General features: G+C 38.0%; 1 protein-coding gene and 1 pseudogene across 2 annotated transcripts in view; both read left to right on the top strand.

Moving 5' to 3' along the window:
* Nucleotides 1–4,428, top strand: part of Yme1l1 (YME1 like 1 ATPase) — a 35,645-nt gene extending 31,217 nt beyond the window's left edge. For both annotated transcript variants that reach the window (XM_034509771.2, XM_076939656.1), the window contains exons 14-19: nucleotides 142–297; nucleotides 900–1,051; nucleotides 1,893–2,019; nucleotides 2,106–2,179; nucleotides 2,692–2,778; nucleotides 4,033–4,428. In XM_034509771.2, the coding sequence (XP_034365662.1) occupies nucleotides 142–297; nucleotides 900–1,051; nucleotides 1,893–2,019; nucleotides 2,106–2,179; nucleotides 2,692–2,778; nucleotides 4,033–4,176 (740 nt within the window). In that variant the 3' untranslated portion in view covers nucleotides 4,177–4,428. The remainder of the gene's footprint in view (nucleotides 1–141; nucleotides 298–899; nucleotides 1,052–1,892; nucleotides 2,020–2,105; nucleotides 2,180–2,691; nucleotides 2,779–4,032) is intronic.
* Nucleotides 4,429–5,234: 806 nt separating this feature from the next.
* LOC143443384 (nucleophosmin pseudogene) lies at nucleotides 5,235–10,471 on the top strand (annotated as a pseudogene).
* Nucleotides 10,472–19,089: the final 8,618 nt, after the last annotated feature.

Below are 19,089 nucleotides of genomic sequence, written 5' to 3'. Positions count from 1 at the left end.
AAGTTTTGTTAAGTTCAGTTTTGTTTTAAGATACCTGTTGTAATGCAGAGTAGTTATGTTCTTTCTCCCTTCAGACTGTGAGTTGAATGGGAAGAGCTTGTATTTAGTGATGGAGATTTATTATGTTCTCTTTGTCTATAGCTGTTGATCCAGAAATCATAGCTCGAGGGACTGTTGGGTTTTCTGGAGCAGAGTTGGAGAATCTTGTGAACCAAGCTGCATTAAAGGCAGCAGTCGATGGAAAAGAAATGGTTACCATGAAGGAACTCGAGTTTTCCAAGGATAAAATTCTAATGGGTATTTCTTCCTTCATCATCTTCTACAGTACTTCTTTTTCTTTGCTTTTACTGTGCCATACCTTTTTGTTTCTGAGACTGACTTTGATTCTGTAATCCAAGCTGGTCAGCTGGCCCTCACTTCCACTATATCTCAGGCTGGCTGGGCATTCCTGCTAGTCATCCTGCCCTGCCTCAGCCTTCTAGCCACCATGCCTCCATCCTCCATAAGGAGTACTCACTTGCTCTTTCTGCTCGCTCTCGCTCTCTCTCTCTCTCTCTCTCTCTCTCTCTCTCCCTCTCCCTCTCCCTCTCCCTCTCCCTCTCCCTCTCCCTCTCCCTCTCCCTCTCCCTCTCCCTCTCCCTCTCCCTCTCCCTCTCCCTCTCCCTCTCCCTCTCCCTCTCCCTCTCCCTCTCCCTCTCCCTCTCCCTCTCCCTCTCCCTCTCCCTCTCCCTCTCCCTCACCCCGTGTGTGTGTGTGTGGTTTGTCTGTTTGCTTTCTTCTTACCAAAGAGACTCATGGGTAACCTGAGACTTACTATTCTCTTGCCTCTGGAGTGCTGTGATTATAGGCTACCATAAACAGCAATTAAAGTATACTATCCTATATGTTGCTTTTCTTAGGACCAGAAAGAAGAAGTGTAGAAATTGATAACAAAAACAAAACTATAACAGCTTATCATGAATCTGGTCATGCTATTATTGCATATTACACGAAGGATGCAATGCCAATCAATAAAGCTACAATCATGCCTCGAGGGCCAACACTTGGACATGTAAGTTTCTTATAGCCCTTCCTGACCCCTTCTCCCATTAATGTGCTTGGAACTCAGAGACTCGTGCATATGAATCAAGCTCTCACCACTGAACCATGTAATGTTTGTTTTTGTTTACTTGTTTCCTTTGAGACAGGGTTTCTCATTTTGTAGCTCAGATTGGCCTAGAACTCTCCATGAAGCCTAGAACTTGTAGTCCTCCTGCCTTGCCTTCACAAATCCTGAGAACACATATATGAGCCACCTTGTCTAACATACCTCATTTTCTTGTTTTAAAATTCACTTTCAAATACAGCTTTCTAGAAGCATATATAAGAGATTGCAAATTCCTAATGATTTTTACCTATCCCTTTTGATTTCCTGAACAACACTGAAATAAGATCCATTTGATTTGCTATCAAAGTAGTTTTAAAATGTGTTTCAGGTGTTACATATTTATACTGAAATGTAATGGAAGAGTCACTATTGACTATAAATTTTAAATATCTGAGTAAGCTACTACACATATAGATATTATATGTCATAGTGGTTGGTTTCATAGTTGTTCTTGATATTTGTTAGTACATGTTCCATTCTTGAATCTTATGTATTTTTGTGCAGCTAGGAAAATATCCTCTTGCAGCATCATGCACCTATTATTGTTTGTCATATGCACTTTTATATTGAGGATTTTCTTTGCTTTTCATGTTGGTTTTGTCATTGAGTTACTTGCGGATCATGTCTTTTGGCTTTCTGCATTATCATACTGAATACTGTCTGGGAAAAAAATTAAATAACTTTGTTTATGACTGTAACTCAGAAGTGTGTCTGAATGCCTTTCGGTTATTATTGAATTGTATAGGTATCACTGTTGCCTGAGAATGATAGGTGGAATGAAACGAGAGCCCAGCTGCTTGCACAGATGGATGTTAGTATGGGAGGACGAGTGGCAGAGGAACTCATATTTGGAACTGATCATATTACAACTGGTTGGTTTTTGATAAGAGTATTGTCTTCAAATTTATGTTCATTCTTGTAAAGATATTTTCAAATTATGTTTATTTTTTTAATCTAGGTGCTTCTAGTGATTTTGATAATGCAACAAAAATTGCTAAGAGGATGGTTACCAAATTTGGAATGAGTGAAAAGGTAGTTGGATTTACCATGTGGTTCTTTGATATATTTATGAGTTGATAACATTTCTTTCCTTGTCTGATTACTAATTTGTTTATGACTTATTCTAAGCACTGCTTTGACTAGTAATAGTTTTTTTTATCTGCTTAAACATCATGAACTAAGAAAGTATAAAATTATTTAGCTTATCTTTCTAAACTTTCTATTTTACATTTTCAGTATTTCACATTCCTACTTTATCATTGCAGTCCATGCGGCACATGAACTGAATTGCTATATTTGGGAGAGCTGCAAGGGTTTTCTGAGAAGGCACTCAAAGGACTTAACTTTTATATGCTATACACTTTGCTACTTTGGTTTGTCTTTATGGTTTCCAAAGAATGATACTCCACTGTGCTCAACATTGTATGCTGCATTTTTTGTCTCACACTGCCACACATAATATTTGTTTATATATAGGCTGGTACTTGCTGTGTTCCATTTCTTGATAGTAATTTGTTCAATTACTTTATCTCTTTTGGTATTAGCTTGGAGTTATGACCTACAGTGATACAGGAAAGCTAAGTCCTGAAACTCAATCGGCCATTGAACAAGAAATAAGAATCCTTCTACGGGTAATATTTTTCTGAGCTTGATTTAAAAAAAATTTTTTTTAATACAAAATGTGCCTAAATATTTTTAAAAATGATAATAAGGGAGGTATAGTTCATTAGTAGAGCATGCTTGTTTAGCTTATGAAATGCCTTAGGGTTTAATCTCTAGTTCTGCAAACAAAACAAATGATGATAACTAAGGCTTTTAAATCTCACCCTGCAAAATGCAACTGGTACAGATACACTGAGTGTACTCAAGAGATACTGATGAAGCTTTGGGATATGGTTCAGTTGCTAGTGATTGCCTAGTATGTGTGAAGCACTGGGTTCAATTCCCAGCCCCACAGAAATTAGGCCTGTGAGCACATGTCTGTAATCTTAGCATTTGGAAGGTAGAAGTAGGAGGTTTCAAAGTTCAGGGTCACCTTTGGCTTCATAGTACATTTGAAATCATCTTCAAAAAAAGATGTAAACTTAAAACAGGTATCAGTTATGAAAGGTAAGAGAGCAGCTGGAACTGTTTTTCAGATTTGTGCCTCTGGTAATTATATTGTTTATGCTATTAACTGAAGAACATGGAGACCAAACTGGGATGTAAACTGTTGGTGTAGGTAGATTTTTTTTTTTCTAATAAGTTATTGAGTTTGGACACCATAATGAAGATTTAAGTTAGAAATGGGTATGTTGGTCTGGAGCTTACTAGAAAGCTTGCTTACATATTCTTAGATACTGAAGTTGCTCATCCCTTAAGGTAGCTCTTGGAATGAAGAAAAGATCTTGCTGAGACACAGTACCTATTGAGTGAGGAATGTAATCAGTATTAATTAGATAGCATGAGGAAGCTTTGGTGTCAGTACTCCTTGGGAGTAGTGTTTTCTGCAAGACGTAGGCTCCTGATGATGGGGAAATGGTGGTGGGAACAGGGATAGCATCTAGGATGAGAGTAAAACGTCAGGAAAGCAGACTTCCTAGGACACAGCTAGGCTTTAATTAACTGCTTTGAGGGGTAAAGAAAGAAACGCTTTAGTAGTTAAAACTGACAGAATGAACATCTTGGAAAGGCAAAGGCTCTTGTGAAACATTTTCTGACTTCTTCTGTTGCAATACATTGCATATACTATTTATATTATGTACAAGTAGTTTGCATTTTAAACAAAACTTTTAAATGCATAAATCATCAGATATTTTTAAGCCACTTTAGTTTTATATTTTTCTTACCTATGGTTTTTGCATCTCTACACTTTGTTGTATGACTTACTTTTTTTTCTCTTTCAGGAGTCATATGAACGAGCAAAACATATCTTAAAAACACATGCGAAAGAACATAAGAACCTGGCAGAAGCATTGCTGACCTATGAGACTTTGGATGCCAAAGAGATTCAAATTGTTCTTGAGGGGAAGAAATTGGAAGTGAGATGATAACTCTGTTGATATTGCTGGTTTTATTACAAGAATATACTTAGTCCTGCAGTTTCCTTTGTGACACTTTCCAACCCCCGCTTCTGACTTGGTATATAATTCAAGGATGTGAAACACTTTGTCAATCTTTGTCCCATTATTTGATTTTGGTTATTTCTGTGATGGTACCATTGGAGATTAGTAACCCATAGCAAATACATGAAAAGATAAATAAAGAGCTGTCAGGATTAAAGACAGATTGAAAAATGTCAATCATGTTGAAAGTAAGCAATCATTTTGTGGTTGATTACTCCAAGTAAAAATTGTGCCTTTCTCTACTACTGGTAAGTATTCTTTTTTTTTTTTTTTTTTTTTTTTTGGCAAGCTTTATTTGAAAAGCTATCATCTCCTGATAGTAACATTTCTCTATTGGGAAAAAAATGCCGTGGATAAATCATTTCTACTTACATCAGTAGAAATGCCATTAAGATGTACTTAATTATGTTCTTGACTGACCATGTAAAATGGCCTTTAAAAGAAGCTATTTGAATTGTAAATATAAAGATATACTCAGAATTTAAATGATTGTAATGATTTAAAATGCAGCATGTATGCCCATTTTCTTTCTATCTCACTGACAAAATTTGTTTCAGAACAATAGTATTTTATGAAGTAAACAAGTAACATTATATTCTGAATATCTGTAAAATTACATTTAATCTCAAAATCAAAATGAAACCAAAAACTCATTGCTTCAAAAATGATTTTTCACCATCGCCTTGTCAGAATTGGAAGGCTTGTACCATCTGCACATTACAGGGTTTATAGGTAATTTCCTACTCAAATCATTAGACTATAGTGTGAGTGTATTATATTGGTGTTAACAACCAAGTTACATTCTTGAAGGAACTATTAAAATTACATTCAGTTTTCTTATTGAGGATGTATATGGTCTTTATTAAAGAAGATAGGTATAATTAAAGGGACCTTGTTACATGATACTTTTGACCTTTTTAAATAATGTTAAATTTTTTGATGCAATTTCAAGGTGAGAATGTTGATAAAGCTCCTTTATATTGATTTAAACTGACAGGTTTTAATTTTCACTGCTGTTTGCTGTCTGCATTGTCATTCATGTTCATGTGATTGTTCTCTTGTCCCCTCATTCTCTACATAGTCATGCCCATACATATGGAAAACATCAGTGTTTTATCTAACCTGACTTCAAACATTTTTACAGTCCTATTGAGTTGTAATTTTCATGTTATAAAACTTATCCATTGTAAATATGTATACCAAAGACCCCCTTTTTTTCTTATTGTGCAGTCATTACCACAGTTAGGTTTTAGGACAATTTTTTCAAGCCTTCAAATTTCAAAGTGACTACATAGTTTTGTATCTTGTATTATGTGAAGTTTCAGTCATCACTAGTCAATGTAAAGTGGTGTTTCACTATGGACATCCAAATTGAATTTCTCAAAATTCCAGTCTCAGTAAGTTATATATAGCGTGTTTATTGTGGCTTTTGAGTTTTAGTTGGTTTTATTGCTTCTACTTTGTGTGTATGCAAAGACTTTGACAACCAAGTATAGATATAATTAGCTGGAGAATTTTCTGCTCTGTATGTCTGGTAAACCTAGGATATTTTATGATGTGATTATCAACTTCCTCTGGGCTTTTCACATCACAGAAATATCACACTTACTTGTATTTTGCAGAGCGGCCAACTGTTTCAGGCTAGTGAGCTGCTTATTGTTGAGAGCATAGAATTAGTCAGTAGTATACCAAATCAGCTGAGTTTTCTTGTGAAAATGAGAATAAGCCTTTTTTATATTTTTCTTGGGCTAGGTTTTTGCTGTTTTGTTGTTTGTTTTGTCTGGGGTCTTTTCCAGAAAGTTTTCTGTATGTAGCCTAGGCTAGCCTCCAACTAACTGACATCCTTCCACCTAAACCTCCTGGGTATATCATTCTTGGCACACAAATCTTATTTACAAGGTCTTCCTTCACCCTGGTTTAAACATGTAGACTAGGAGCTGTCCTGAGTTGGCAGGACCGCCAAAGAATCATGTTCTTTGTTAAAATTTAGAGGTTTTCATGAAGAAAAAAAGTCATACCATGTTGTAGGTCTCTTGTTAATTCCTGGAGTCATAGACTGGTTGATTGTGTTGGTTTTGTTGAGGTTTGTAGTTGACTCTTTTCAAATAAAAATGAATTCATCCTGATATATTTAAAAATCACATTCCAACTGAAGCATTTTAAGGAGAATGAATTTAGAAGTTTTAAGCTTTTCTGAACTCACATTCAAAGCCATCCAAATGCCTGAATTGAATTAGGTAATTGGACTCTCTAGCTTCTGTCTTCCAGCATGAACACCCACTTAAATAATTCGTTATATGTGAAAATACCTTGACTTTTATCAAGCAGGCCTAGTTGCAGCATTGTTGTAAGTTGAGTATGATAGAAAAGACAGTTGTACATTACTTAGGTTACACTTGTCCATGTCTCAACCAACAGAGCATGAAGATAGAGTCTCTGTGGGGAAAGGGGAATAAAGTACAGAAAATGGTTTCAGAATCCAGTACTGGGTTTGCACACATCCCCATGTCCACTCTCCTGTGGTGACAGTGACATGGTGGCCGACTGTAATGGCCATTGGCTCAGAGTAACCTATAGCAACAGATATGCCTCAGCCCTCAGCAGTTGTGATTCCGTTCCCTCTGAATGCCACATCTAGCCATGGTAGTTCTGGGTTTAGAGTACTTCTGCAGCTCCAGTGATCATAAGCTTAAGGACCTTAACAGAAGACCTTGGAAGGCTTACTGTGGGATGCCATTTCCAAAGTCAGGCTACAGAGGCTAGACTCAGCACAGCTTCAGTGAGCAGGCAGTAGACTTTAATCATAAGGACTAGAGACAGTTAGAAAAATAGCAAGATACAAGTCAAGGTATTACTAAATAATCCTGAAGAAAATTTAACTGTCAGTGGCAAAGAATACACAGCACCCCTTTTGAAAAACTAAACCTCAAGGAAGTAATTTTGAAATTAGAGCAATTTAATAGATTGAAGTAATTTTTTAAAATTTAATCTAGGAGTTTATAAATACTGTGGAGTATAAAATGGTGGTGGAGATCAGCAAGAACAAAATTGTGAAAAATCTTATTAACTAATAACACAGCAACAAAAAAGCCTCTAACACCTGAAAATGAAAAAACCAGGGGTTCAGTGAAAAGACTCAAGTGTAAAGCATTGGCTGCTGGGATTGATGACCTAAGCCATACACATGATACAAGCAGAGAGCCAACTGTTCGTGTAGGGATTTGTTGTATCAGCTCAACACAAACTAGGGTCAACTGGAAAGAGGGACCTCAGTTATGAAAGTGTCTCTATTGGATTAACCTAAAGCAAGTCTGGAGTCTTCATGATTTGTGGTCCATGTGGGAGGACCCAGCCCATTGTAGATGGTGACACTTCTGCAGGTGGACCTGGGAGGCACAGGGAAGGTTGCTGGATATGAACTTGGAAAGCTGTCTCATAAAGCTCTCTGAGGTTTCTGTCTCTGTTCCTACATGAGTTCCTGCCCTGTGATGGATGAGCCCAATCTTTTCCTAGCCAAGTAAGTTTTGGGTAGTGTTTTATGACACCAGCAGAAAAGCCAAGACAACTCCTTGAAGTTTTCTTCTCACCTCTACTGGTGTTCACACATAAATAATTAAATGGAAATGAAAAATGGACAATCAGAAGAAAAGGAATGAAAACAAGATTTAGGACACAACAGAAAGGGAATATACATCAGCTGTTGATTTGGGCATAGAAAAAAAATGAGTTACAAGTTTTATTTGAAGGGGTAAAGCCAAAAAAAAAAAAAAAAAAAAAAAAGCAAACCACCCCTTTTCAACCTGTAGAAAGATATAAAAGGTATTTTTCAGAGTTACCTGGTTATACAATGAAATGAAGGTGAAGGAAAAGAGATCTTGAAATCAAGAGAAAAGGAGTTCACGTGAATATTTTGCATGCCTAAAGCACATAGAATCTTGGCAGACTAAGAAAATAGTATAATATATTCAAAGTGCTAAGTAAAACCCTGCCTGCTTGCACTTGATGAAACTGACCTTCAGAAATCGGCCTCAGACAAAAGCCATGAGAAGGTATCACCTTCAGACTCGTTGAAAAAAATGCAAAAAGGAGTTGTTCAAACAAAAAGGAACTTGCTAAGAGTATACCTCAAAGTCAGATAAAAGTAAGTTTAGAGCACTCTGATGGTTATATTTAAATCCATACATTTAGTATAGAGCAGTGGGTCTCAACCTTTGTAATGCTGTGACCCTCATGACCCCAATGATAAAATTATTTTTATTGCTACTTTATAACTAATTTTGCCATTGTTATGAATTGTAAATGTGTTTTCTGGTGGTCTTAGCTGGCCCCGTGAAAGGGTCATTGATCCCCAAGGGTATTGTGACTCACAGGTTGAGCTCTGCTATTGTAGATGTTAAAGGAAAATAATTATAATACTCAGGGGATTGTGACAACAAACTACAGATTGGGTGTAAGAAGTAGAGGATGATTTTTCCCTATCAAAGTTGTCATCTTAGTCCTGTCTTGGCTTTCCTTAGTGATGGGTTGTAACCCTTCCCTTGCCAGGTTGCTATTTTTCATGAATTTTATCACAAGAGTAAAAGCAAACTGTTAAGTATACAGCAAGACAAATAAAAGACTAAAAAGTGGGCATGATTCTGTTTTTTGTGTCTGTTCTGTGGAACAGCAGGCAGTTGTTTTCCATCTCTTTTCTCCCACACTGAAGTATGTGCCTCCACCTCATGGAAGACTCAATAGACATGGACATGAGCCTTTTTAGGCCTCGGAACTACCTTTTCGGTTAACTAAAGGCTGATAAAGACTATCACTTTAAAGTGGATAATGATGAAAATGAGCACCAGTTACCATTAGGGGCAGGGGCAAAAGATGAATTGCACATTGTAGAGGCAGAAGCAATGAACTATGAAGGCAGTCCAATTAAAGTAACATTGGCAACTTTGAAAATGTCTGTACAACCAACAGTTTCCCTTGGGGGCTTCAAAATTACACCACCTGTGGTCTTAAGGTTGAAGTGTGGTTCAGGGCCTGTGCACATTAGTGGACAGCACCTAGTAGCTGTAGAGGAAGATGCAGAGTGAGAAGATGAAGATGAGGAGGATGTAAAACTCTTGGGCATGTCTGGAAGTGGATCCACTCCTGGAGGTGGTAACAAGGATCCACAGAAAAAAGTAAAACTTGATGAAGAAGATGATGACAATGACGATTTTGATGAAGAGGAAACTGAAGAAAAGGTACCATTTAAGAAATCTGTACAAGATACCCCAGCCAAAAATGCACAAAAATCAAAGCAAAATAGAAAAGACTTGAAAACATTAAAGGGTCAAAAGTCCTAAAAAAAAAAAAAAAAAAAAAAAAAACCAGGAAAAAAAACAGGAAAAAAACCTCAAACACCAAAAGGACCTAGTTCTGTAGAAGACATTAAGGCAAAAATGCAAGCAAGTATAGAAAAAGATGGTTCTCCCAAGGTGGAAGCCAAGTTCATGAATCATGTGAAGAATTATTTCCAGATGACTGACAGGCTATTCAAGATCTCTGGCAATGGAGGAAGCCTTTAAGAAAATGGTTTAAACAGTTTGAAATATTCATCTTACTTCATTTCTGTAATAGTTGATATCTGGCTGTCCTTTTTATAATGCAAGGTGAGAACTTTCCCTACTGTATTTGGTAAATGTTTCCAGGTTCAATTGCCAAGAATGTGTTGTCTGAAATGCCTGTTTAGTTTTCAAGGATAGAACTCCAGCCTTTACTTCGTTTTAAGTATGTATGGAATGTTATGATAGGACCTAGTTATACTGGTGGTCAGATGTGGAAACAAAAGTAAACGTGAAATAAACTCAGTATTTAAAAAAAAAAAAAAAGACTAAAAAAGCAAATGGCAGATGATAGCAAAACATCCAGCCAAAGTGCACAAAACATCTAACAGAAACTGTGGAAAGGTCCTTTAAGGCAGTGGAGTTCCCAGTGGGGTCTTTGGGCAGAACAGCAGAACATTCCCTTAGGCTATCAAGTAAGAGAACAAATAGCAGAGAAATACCAAACCAGATGCTAAGAATATCCTGCAAAAGTGGACTGGGAAAGTTGGAGCCGTTGCTGGAATTTCTGGTTGAGAATGTCCCTTCCACTCTGGATCAACGTTGTGTGGGTGAACTTTCTGTGCCCGAACTTCTGAATTCTCCTCACTGTATGCACTTTGATAGAATAAACAATAGTAATGACCTTTTGGAATTGCTTACCTTCAAGCTGATTTCAAGGGCACTATTTGTCTTCAGTTGGTTTATCCTGTCACAATGGTGGGGAACTAGCTCCGTCTGCCAAAAGGGGCCTTGGAGACAAACATTTGGGACTGAAATTGCAGTGGGAGGCAGCCTCACTTTTTGAGTTGGGTTAGTGAATTCTGACAGCACACACAGTTTACCAATATAATGTACATTATATTTGACTCTTAAATTGCTTATGTGCTGCTATAGGATATATATATATAATATATATATATCCTATGAGCTGGATGGATCCCTCCAGCTCATTTGTACTAAGAGTGGATGAAATGCATGACATTGTTTTGGATGATCTAACAGCCCTTGGTAGAAGGAGGAGGTTGTGGTTGGGTGGATAAGTGTGCAAGAATGGAATTGTGGGTATGCAGAGAGTGAAAGTTAATTTGTGAGTGTGAGCATGTTTGAGGATGCAGGTAGGCACGAGTAATCGTCAGTGTGAGCAACCATGTGTTGTGTGTGAGAATGATTTTGTGTAGCTGTGTGATTGTGCATTTAAAGTTGTGCCAATGTGCAAAAGGTGTGGGTTTTCATTAGTGTGAAAGAATGTAGATTCTCTGTACATGTGTAAATTTTAAGAAAAAGGATTGAACAGTATGTCTTCATGTTAGATGAACTAAACCAGGCTCAGAAAAAAACATTTTATCTTAGAAGTCGAGTCCAGAAATTAAGAAATAAAATACATATTGAAGGTAAAGTATTGGGAAAAAGAATGGGACTAGGGATGGACTGGGGAGAAGTATTTATGAGATGGTAATGGGGGATTAATATGGTCAAGTGCTTCATATGTACATACAAAAATATAGCAATCAAGTCCATTTCATAAGAATAATATGTACTACTAAGAGAGTCAAATTCTAAGCATGGATATTTTTGTTCTTAGAAGCAAGTCTTCTGAGCATTAGGTTTTTATGGTAAGGGAAGTATCAGGAATATTACTTTGTTATCTATCTAAGTTATGTACACTATTTATCAAGTAAATGTGAGCATTGACATTTTAAACTAATGAAAACCCATCCTGTCATACCTTACATATTTGGTGTAAAATTTTTATTTTTTTGGTTTTATTTTTATCTCATTAGAAAATATCTTCAAACTGACCAGGGATGTATGTCAGATCATTTGTTGCCACATTACATACTGCTTTTACCATTATACAGTGTAAAATATTAAAGTATTTTTATTACATAGTTTCTTGGGGAAAAACTATTTGATAGAGGCTTTAAGAAATAAAAATGGAGAAGATTTTTAAAGCCAGTACAGTTCAGTTTTTCAGAGCAGGTGAATCTATACGAAAGCTCACACTGATACCTACAAGACACTGTTCAGCAGCCCTCACACATGAACCACAGCATTGCACAGAACTGAAGGGAATTCCTGCCAACAGAAGTGTCCTGGAAGAAGGGTACCATTACCTGCTCCACCAAGGGAGTAAACTACTGGAGCTGTGAACTCACGTGGTTCTCCATCGATGAATGGAGTCAATATTGGACAGAAGAGTCCTGAGGTTTGGAGGAACTACTACTTTATTGGACAGCTGTATGTTTGCAGAATTTGGAAATAAGGGCGTTGAAGCCTTTTCAGCATGTCAAAAGACTGAACGACTGTATACACACACACACACACACACACACACACACACACACACACACTCATACACTCATTGTAATCAAGTGAGAAAAGATGGGTTGGGAAAAGAAAATTGCCAATTAAAACATTTAAATATGTTGCTCTCTAAAAGAAAAAAAAACCCACCTTGGGATTATTGCAGGTTTTATAAGAGCAAATAAAATAGGGAGAACATAAAAATGTAGTCAGGGCAAAAGAGGCGAGGAGGTATGTTGGTGGATGTGCATTACTTTCTCTTCAAATTTTGCCTCTGAAGCTATAAAAAGAGACCACTGTTAGTCCCACTGCTGAATTCTCGTACCCTACTGGTTGTGGGAAATAATAGAAATTAAATGACCATTCCTGTAGAGCAGGCCTTTGGCATTCCATGTGCGCCTTCACTTTCAACAGCTATGCACAACACCCATGCACACTCCTTTCCCATGGCTGTAAGTCAGCCTTGGAAATGACGAAAGGTCAGCTAGTTCTCTTTTGACTTGACATTTTAAAAAATTTGTAATTTTTATTTTTATTTTTTTTATGCAAAACATATTTTATGCAGAACCCCAATATAACTTGATAAGAAAGGAACCTAGCATACCTAATTAAAACTTGTATTGTTCTAAGGTTAGAAAAATCTTTTGGAATCTTCCATTAAATGAAAGAATACATATAGAATATTTTCTTTTTCTATACTGCATATATGTCAATAGAATCCAGCTACAAACCTTGTAGGATGTGTAGTAACTATAGAAATGTATCATACGTATAGTTTTTAAAAATATATTTCTTTTTTTACTTTTAAAAAATTATTTTAAATTTTTAATTTTTTTTCCTTTTTTTTTATTATTATTAGATATTTTATTTACACTTCAGATGGCATCCCCTTTCCCCATTCCCCCCACCCCACCCCCCTTAGGAAACCCCTATCCCATGCCCCCTTTTCCTTTTTGCATTTATACATTTTTAAAAAATAATGCTAATCATAGGCTTTATAAGTTTGGAATTGTTCAATCAGAGGTGTAACCCACTGACCAACCTAGATATAACAACTATCTTTGACTGGTGGAGATACTTGAACCTCTGCCTCCCTGTCTCCCCCCTCTTTCTCTCTTTCTTCACCTAGCTTCTCCTGTAATTTTTAATTATGTTCATATGTCTGTGAGGGAATGTGCCTGTGTGAGTATAGGTGCCTACAGTCCAAAAAAGGGCATTTGTAAGCCAGCTCTGGTGGGTGCTGGAAACCAAGCTAGGTCCATCTGTTAGAGCAGTACATGCTCGTAAACACTGAGCCATCCCTCCAGCCTCTTCTGACATTTGAAACAACACATGCTGACTCTGCAGAGATTTGACAGGTTGGACTATGCACATGCGCATTGATCTTTATTGGCTTCAGCCAATTGAAGGTCAGAGGCACGCACACGGTCGAGTACACCCTTGCGTTCTTGCATCCACCAGCATGGCTGGACAAGCGCTGTTCTGCCAGCTGTCCCTGCAGTTGATAGACACTAAGTGAGGGAGCGGATTTGAGAGGACAGGGACATTGGGAGAGACTTGGCTAGTCTATGACAAGCGATAATATTTGGGTCAGGATGGGTAGGCTTATTACATCATTGATACTTAGATAAGGAATAATGGGCTAATTATATGATATTAAAAACTGGAGGGGTAGACTTATAATTCGACATAAGATGGGAAGAGTCTGCTTGTTATAGTAACGTTGATACTGGGGCAGTTAACGGTTGGCTTGCTGTATATAACCTTGCCTGAGGTGGGAGGAAAGTACAGCCGAGGGGAAGACAGGAGGCCTTTGAGTTTTTCAGGCTTCTCTGCGCTGTGTTGGTGTCAGAAAGGGTACGGAAGAGACGCCCTTGGGTTTCTGCGATGTTAAACCACGAAGAAGCAACCCGTGCTTTGGAAGGGAAGATTCTGCTTATTTAGACATGGCATACTTTCCTGACAATGATCTACACATGACGGCCTGTGCAGGAGATTTACCTTTTGTGCGGCTGTACGTCACTCTGGGTAAATACGAAGTCAATCACAGAGACGGGGAGAATAGGTAAGAGAGCCTTCAGACCTGGAGGGGGCGGGGTGCAGTGTGGGAGAAGACACCTTTACTGGTTCCCAGGACAGGAACAGGAGCAGGGAGGGCCTAGCCCTGGTTGCTGCCACTATACATTGGCTGTTTTAGAGCACACAATTGATGTTACATTAATTTTTCATAGGGTGATATAGTGACTTTCTGAGAAGTTTCAGGGTGCTCAACAGGGACACTGGGGCGGATTCCTGGGGAGTTTATTAGAGTTAGTAACACCATGGATAGTCAGGTGTTAGCCTCTAGAACAAAAGCTGGCATCTGCACTCATTCATACGAGAATATTATTGAGTCCAAGTAGTGTGCTGCACGGTATTCTGGATGACCTGGACCAGCATCCAGAATCAGGGATTGCTCAGTGGATATAGAGTCAGGACAGTTATCAAAGGAAAGTAAGGGAGTCCAAGAAGACATTTCACATCATTTAAACTTGAAATTGCTAAGAGAAGGTGATACTTGAGATAATAAGGTTGGAATTTGTGGTTTTTGAAGTGGTTGTGAGGAAGATGGAGAGTAAAGATAGGTCATAGTAGGGTTTCTATACTTAAATACCATCTCAGCAGGGAAAGGTAATAGATTTGGCTATTTTTGTTGTAATTTTGAGGTTACAATTTAGTTACAATGTTTCCCCCTTCCCTTTCCTCCCTCCAAGCCCTCCCATAACCTCCCCTTGCTCTTTTTCAAATTCATGACCTCCTTTTTTTATTAATTGTTATTGCATATATAAATGTATACACACACACTGTTGAGTCCATATAAATTTATGCATATGATGTGTATATATGTTTTCAGGGCTGATCATTTGGCAGTAAACAACAAATTGGTGTGTTCTCTCTGCCCCAGGGAGGACCACTTCTCTTGCTCCCAGCTTTATTTAGTTGCCTCTAAATTCTTTGTGTAGGGTCTTGGCCTCTTGAAATTATTCCCATCCAGTTTGGCATGGTCATTGGTGCCATCCTTCTTCAGCTCACATTTTGGGCTGTGATGTTGGTGATACTTTATTGATGTAGCTCCTAATGTTGCTAGAAGATACAATCTTGCAGCAAATTTATTGATCTTACAGTCTTTCTTCTCTGTATACATTAATGTTCCCTCAAGTGTGGGAATGTTTTGTAGATAAATCCACTGGGACTGGGATACAAAACTGTGCATTTTGATTAATTTTGGTTTTCTGTATGTTGCAAATGATAAGGAATGAAGGCTACACTTATTTGTAGATATACAGAAGGAAGTGGGAGTAGGGTGACAGGGAATAGCAGAATGCAAGTGATCTGACGTACATTTGTGGGTGCAGGTAAATACAGATTGGCTATTAAAAGACTAAAATAGCCCAATATAATTTTTCCTTTGGACCTGTAAAATTCTAATTCTCCACACTTAGAGATGTAACATCAAACATACAGCTTGTGGAAGTTCCAGCAGATGTAACTACTTTTATAAGTCCCAGCTTATGGTCCATGCCAACTCATGTCCCATGGCAGCCAGGAACTTATCCTGGAATCTGGGAAGGCTACAACATCAGGAAGGCAGATCTTCAGAAAAAGAAATAATTACCAAAGGCTACTAAGGAAGAAATTTCCAGATTCTACTATTAGTCATATTCTAATCCAGGTTTAATTAATTATTTTTGTCTTTGCTATGTGCTATAACATTGATATAACAGAAATAAAAGCAATAAATAAGCATTAAAATAATTAGTAACATATTTCTGAAAGGGGCCAAGATAACAGATAAGCAAGACTGATGCTTTAATTTGATCTTGGTAAGTCCCCCTACTCCAGCAAATGGAGTCGACACTGAAAGAGGGGCAAGCTGGTTGATTTGACCTTTTTAATACCTGTAAATAAAGAATTTGCCCCAGGCATTAAATATAGGTTTAAAGTATAGGTGTTTCCAAAATTGAGGGCTTTATTTTGCTGTTGTTGTTAGTTTAGGATTAGATCTCTTTCACCCAAATTATATTGAATAAGACAATTCTTTTACCAAGACAGTGAGAAACACTTGTATGTTTTTAAAAATTTGACTTTAATAAGGCAGGGGGTCTGGGTAAATTAACAATTATATATCAAACATTATTAAAGTAAGGACATGGTATCACTTTCACTTGTACCAAAGTGGCACACAGAAGACAGAGAGATATATGTGTGGGTGCATCAGCTCCTAAAGGTAGTCTGGGTGGACAGTGGAAAGTGCTATTCTTTGAAGAGTGTTGTCGCAGAGTGCAAGGATAGTGACAACCCTCTTATTTGAAGCCACTGAAAGTACTGAGCTATGACTGAGCAACTGTGGTGCAGGGGCGGTGTGGTGTGGTGAGGTGGAGAGTATTGTCACTGTTCCCCCAAAATACAAAATGGTAAAATGGTCTGAGCAGCAGTCCTGGACTGGACACAGAGGCATGTTACTCAGCATGGGATTTTCTTGACTCAAAGATGAACAGGCTCCCAAAGATGTGAAAGACTCACTAGGTCAAGGCAGGGGCCTATGCTGGATATGGAGGTAGCAGCAAGAAAAGGGGGAGATCCCTAAAGGGTTATGCATTTCCGTAGAGGATTCGTGTCTCTTAGTTTGAGAGGGCTGGTGTCTCAGTTAGGATTTCTATTGCTGCAACAAAATGCTATGACCAAAAGCAAGCTGAGGGGAGGGAAAGGTTTATTTGGCTTTCACTTTTACATTGTTGTTCATCATTGAAACCAGCATAGGAACTCAAACACAGCAGGAACCGGGAGACAGGAGCTGATGCAGAGGCCATTGAGGAGTGTTACGTACAGGCTTGCTCATCACAGGTTATACAACCTGCTTTCTTATAGAACTCAGGACCACCAGTCCAGTGATGGCACTACTCAGAATTGGCTGGCCCCTCCCCCATCAATCACTAGTTCTACATACAGGCTGACTCTCAGCCCCACCTGAAGGAGGCATTTTTCTCAGTTGAGATTTCCTCCTCTCAGGTGACTATAATTTGTGTTAACACAAATTCAGCCAGCAAAGCCAGAGATCAGGAGACATGCTGAGACTGATGACTCTGGAAGAGAGATTTCTTAGCATTAATGCCGTGACAGAGAGGAAACCTCTTGACTAGGGTGGAGGACGTGGGGCACATGGGTCCAGGAAGAGGTCAGGTCCAGCACCAGGGACAAGCCCTGGTGGTTTACAAAAGGAATCAGAGCCCATGTGACAGTTTCAGGGTCTCTAAAGCTTTCTGAAAATGGGGGTGGTGTTCACAGTATATGCCTATAGCCCTAAGCATGGAAGGAGACGGGGAGCAGCAAGTGTCGTTACCAATACCCACTGTGATGTGAACTCGCTTTCTAGAGGAAGGAGCCTGGCACTGGGAAGGGCTGTTAGTTCAGGGCCTGCGGTTGTAAATACTGAAAACCTAAGAGGAATAATGGTGATTAAAAATCCTTTCAATAATTTAGCTTTAGCTGTTCTGTGCAACAAATTATTCACTGGGAGAGTTAAATATGTACAGAGTATAAATCAAGTACCAGGAAATTTCAAGAATAGGCAATTTTTATTTTAAATTAAATTTGAAGCCTAATTTTTTGCAAAGAGTAAGTATTTCACATGTAAATCATTTAAAAATAATCATCTATTGGTAAACACAGCATCAATAAGGGTAGAAATAGTCCACAATTTAACTTTAAAATTCTGCAGAAACCTGGACTTAGAGAGGTCTCTTAGAGAATCAAATCCAGTCTTTTATGATTTCATCTGACTGATTTGTTCCTGAGCAGAGAGCACATCCATTATCTGAGACCCACTCTGCAAGGAATCCATTTGAGTATTTCTTTGTGTCATGCAGTTGTTCTATGTTAGTACTTGAATCTACAACCCTTTACTTATGGAATATTGTGATATAAGTTTCTGGGTTTACAACATTATATTAAATTGACATGTTGAAAGTTTTCCTGGCTGGGGATTGAGAGATGGCTTGGCAGATAAAAACTATTGGCTGTTCTTCCAGAGGTCCAGAGTTCAGGTCCCAGCACCCAAGTCAAGCAGCTTACCACCACCTGTAACTTCAGAACCATGGAAATCTGACACTCTCTTTTGGATTTCACAGGTACCCACATGCACATGCAAATACTTACATGTGGACAAACAGACATCCTAGTGAATAAGAATTTTAAAAAATCTTAAATCTTTAAAACAGTTCTTGGGCTGGAAATGTAGTTGCATTGGGGGTGCTTGCTGAGCATGCTTATGACCCTGTGTGTCATCTCCAGCATAGCAAAGGTTTCTCTTGTTTATACTATAAATAATGAAACTCCCACTGGAATATCTGCAAGTCTTGTTTGGTTAATTATACTAACCAGACAGACAAGAGGCATATTGCAAAGAACATTTTTGTTTTCTCTTTCACATTACCCTTTGGCCTTTGTTGGCCTTTGTTATATTATAAATTATATATCCATGTATCTATATCACTATTGGAATTTCATTGACAAGTCATTGGCTTTAGTTTATGATTTATACTTTGATCAAAATGAAAAGTAACTATAAATAGTAATTAAAATAGTGCCATAATAATCATAAATTAAAAATAGTAGACAATTCAGGATAAGTGCATATACTTGTTATCTTAGCACTTAGGAAGCTCTAGCAAGTAGAGCATGAGTTCAGGCTACCCTGGGCTACAATTGGGATCCTGAACCCCTCAAAAAGAACAGTAATACTAGGGTCACTCACTCTATTATTAACAGTGAAAAAACATTTTGTCCTGTGCTTTCTAATAGATGAGACAGTCTTCAACTTATAATATCAGAAAAGCCACAGACCTCTTAGTAAGAAGCATTTAAACCATTTAAAGTCCTTTTGAAGATGCATGTGACTCTTCTTAATCCTCAGAATATAAAT

Source organism: Arvicanthis niloticus, chromosome 8 (assembly GCF_011762505.2).
Source record: "Arvicanthis niloticus isolate mArvNil1 chromosome 8, mArvNil1.pat.X, whole genome shotgun sequence".
Lineage (NCBI taxonomy): Eukaryota > Metazoa > Chordata > Mammalia > Rodentia > Muridae > Arvicanthis > Arvicanthis niloticus.
Note: the sequence above shows the minus strand (reverse complement) of the source record. Positions and strands in the feature narration are given on the sequence as shown.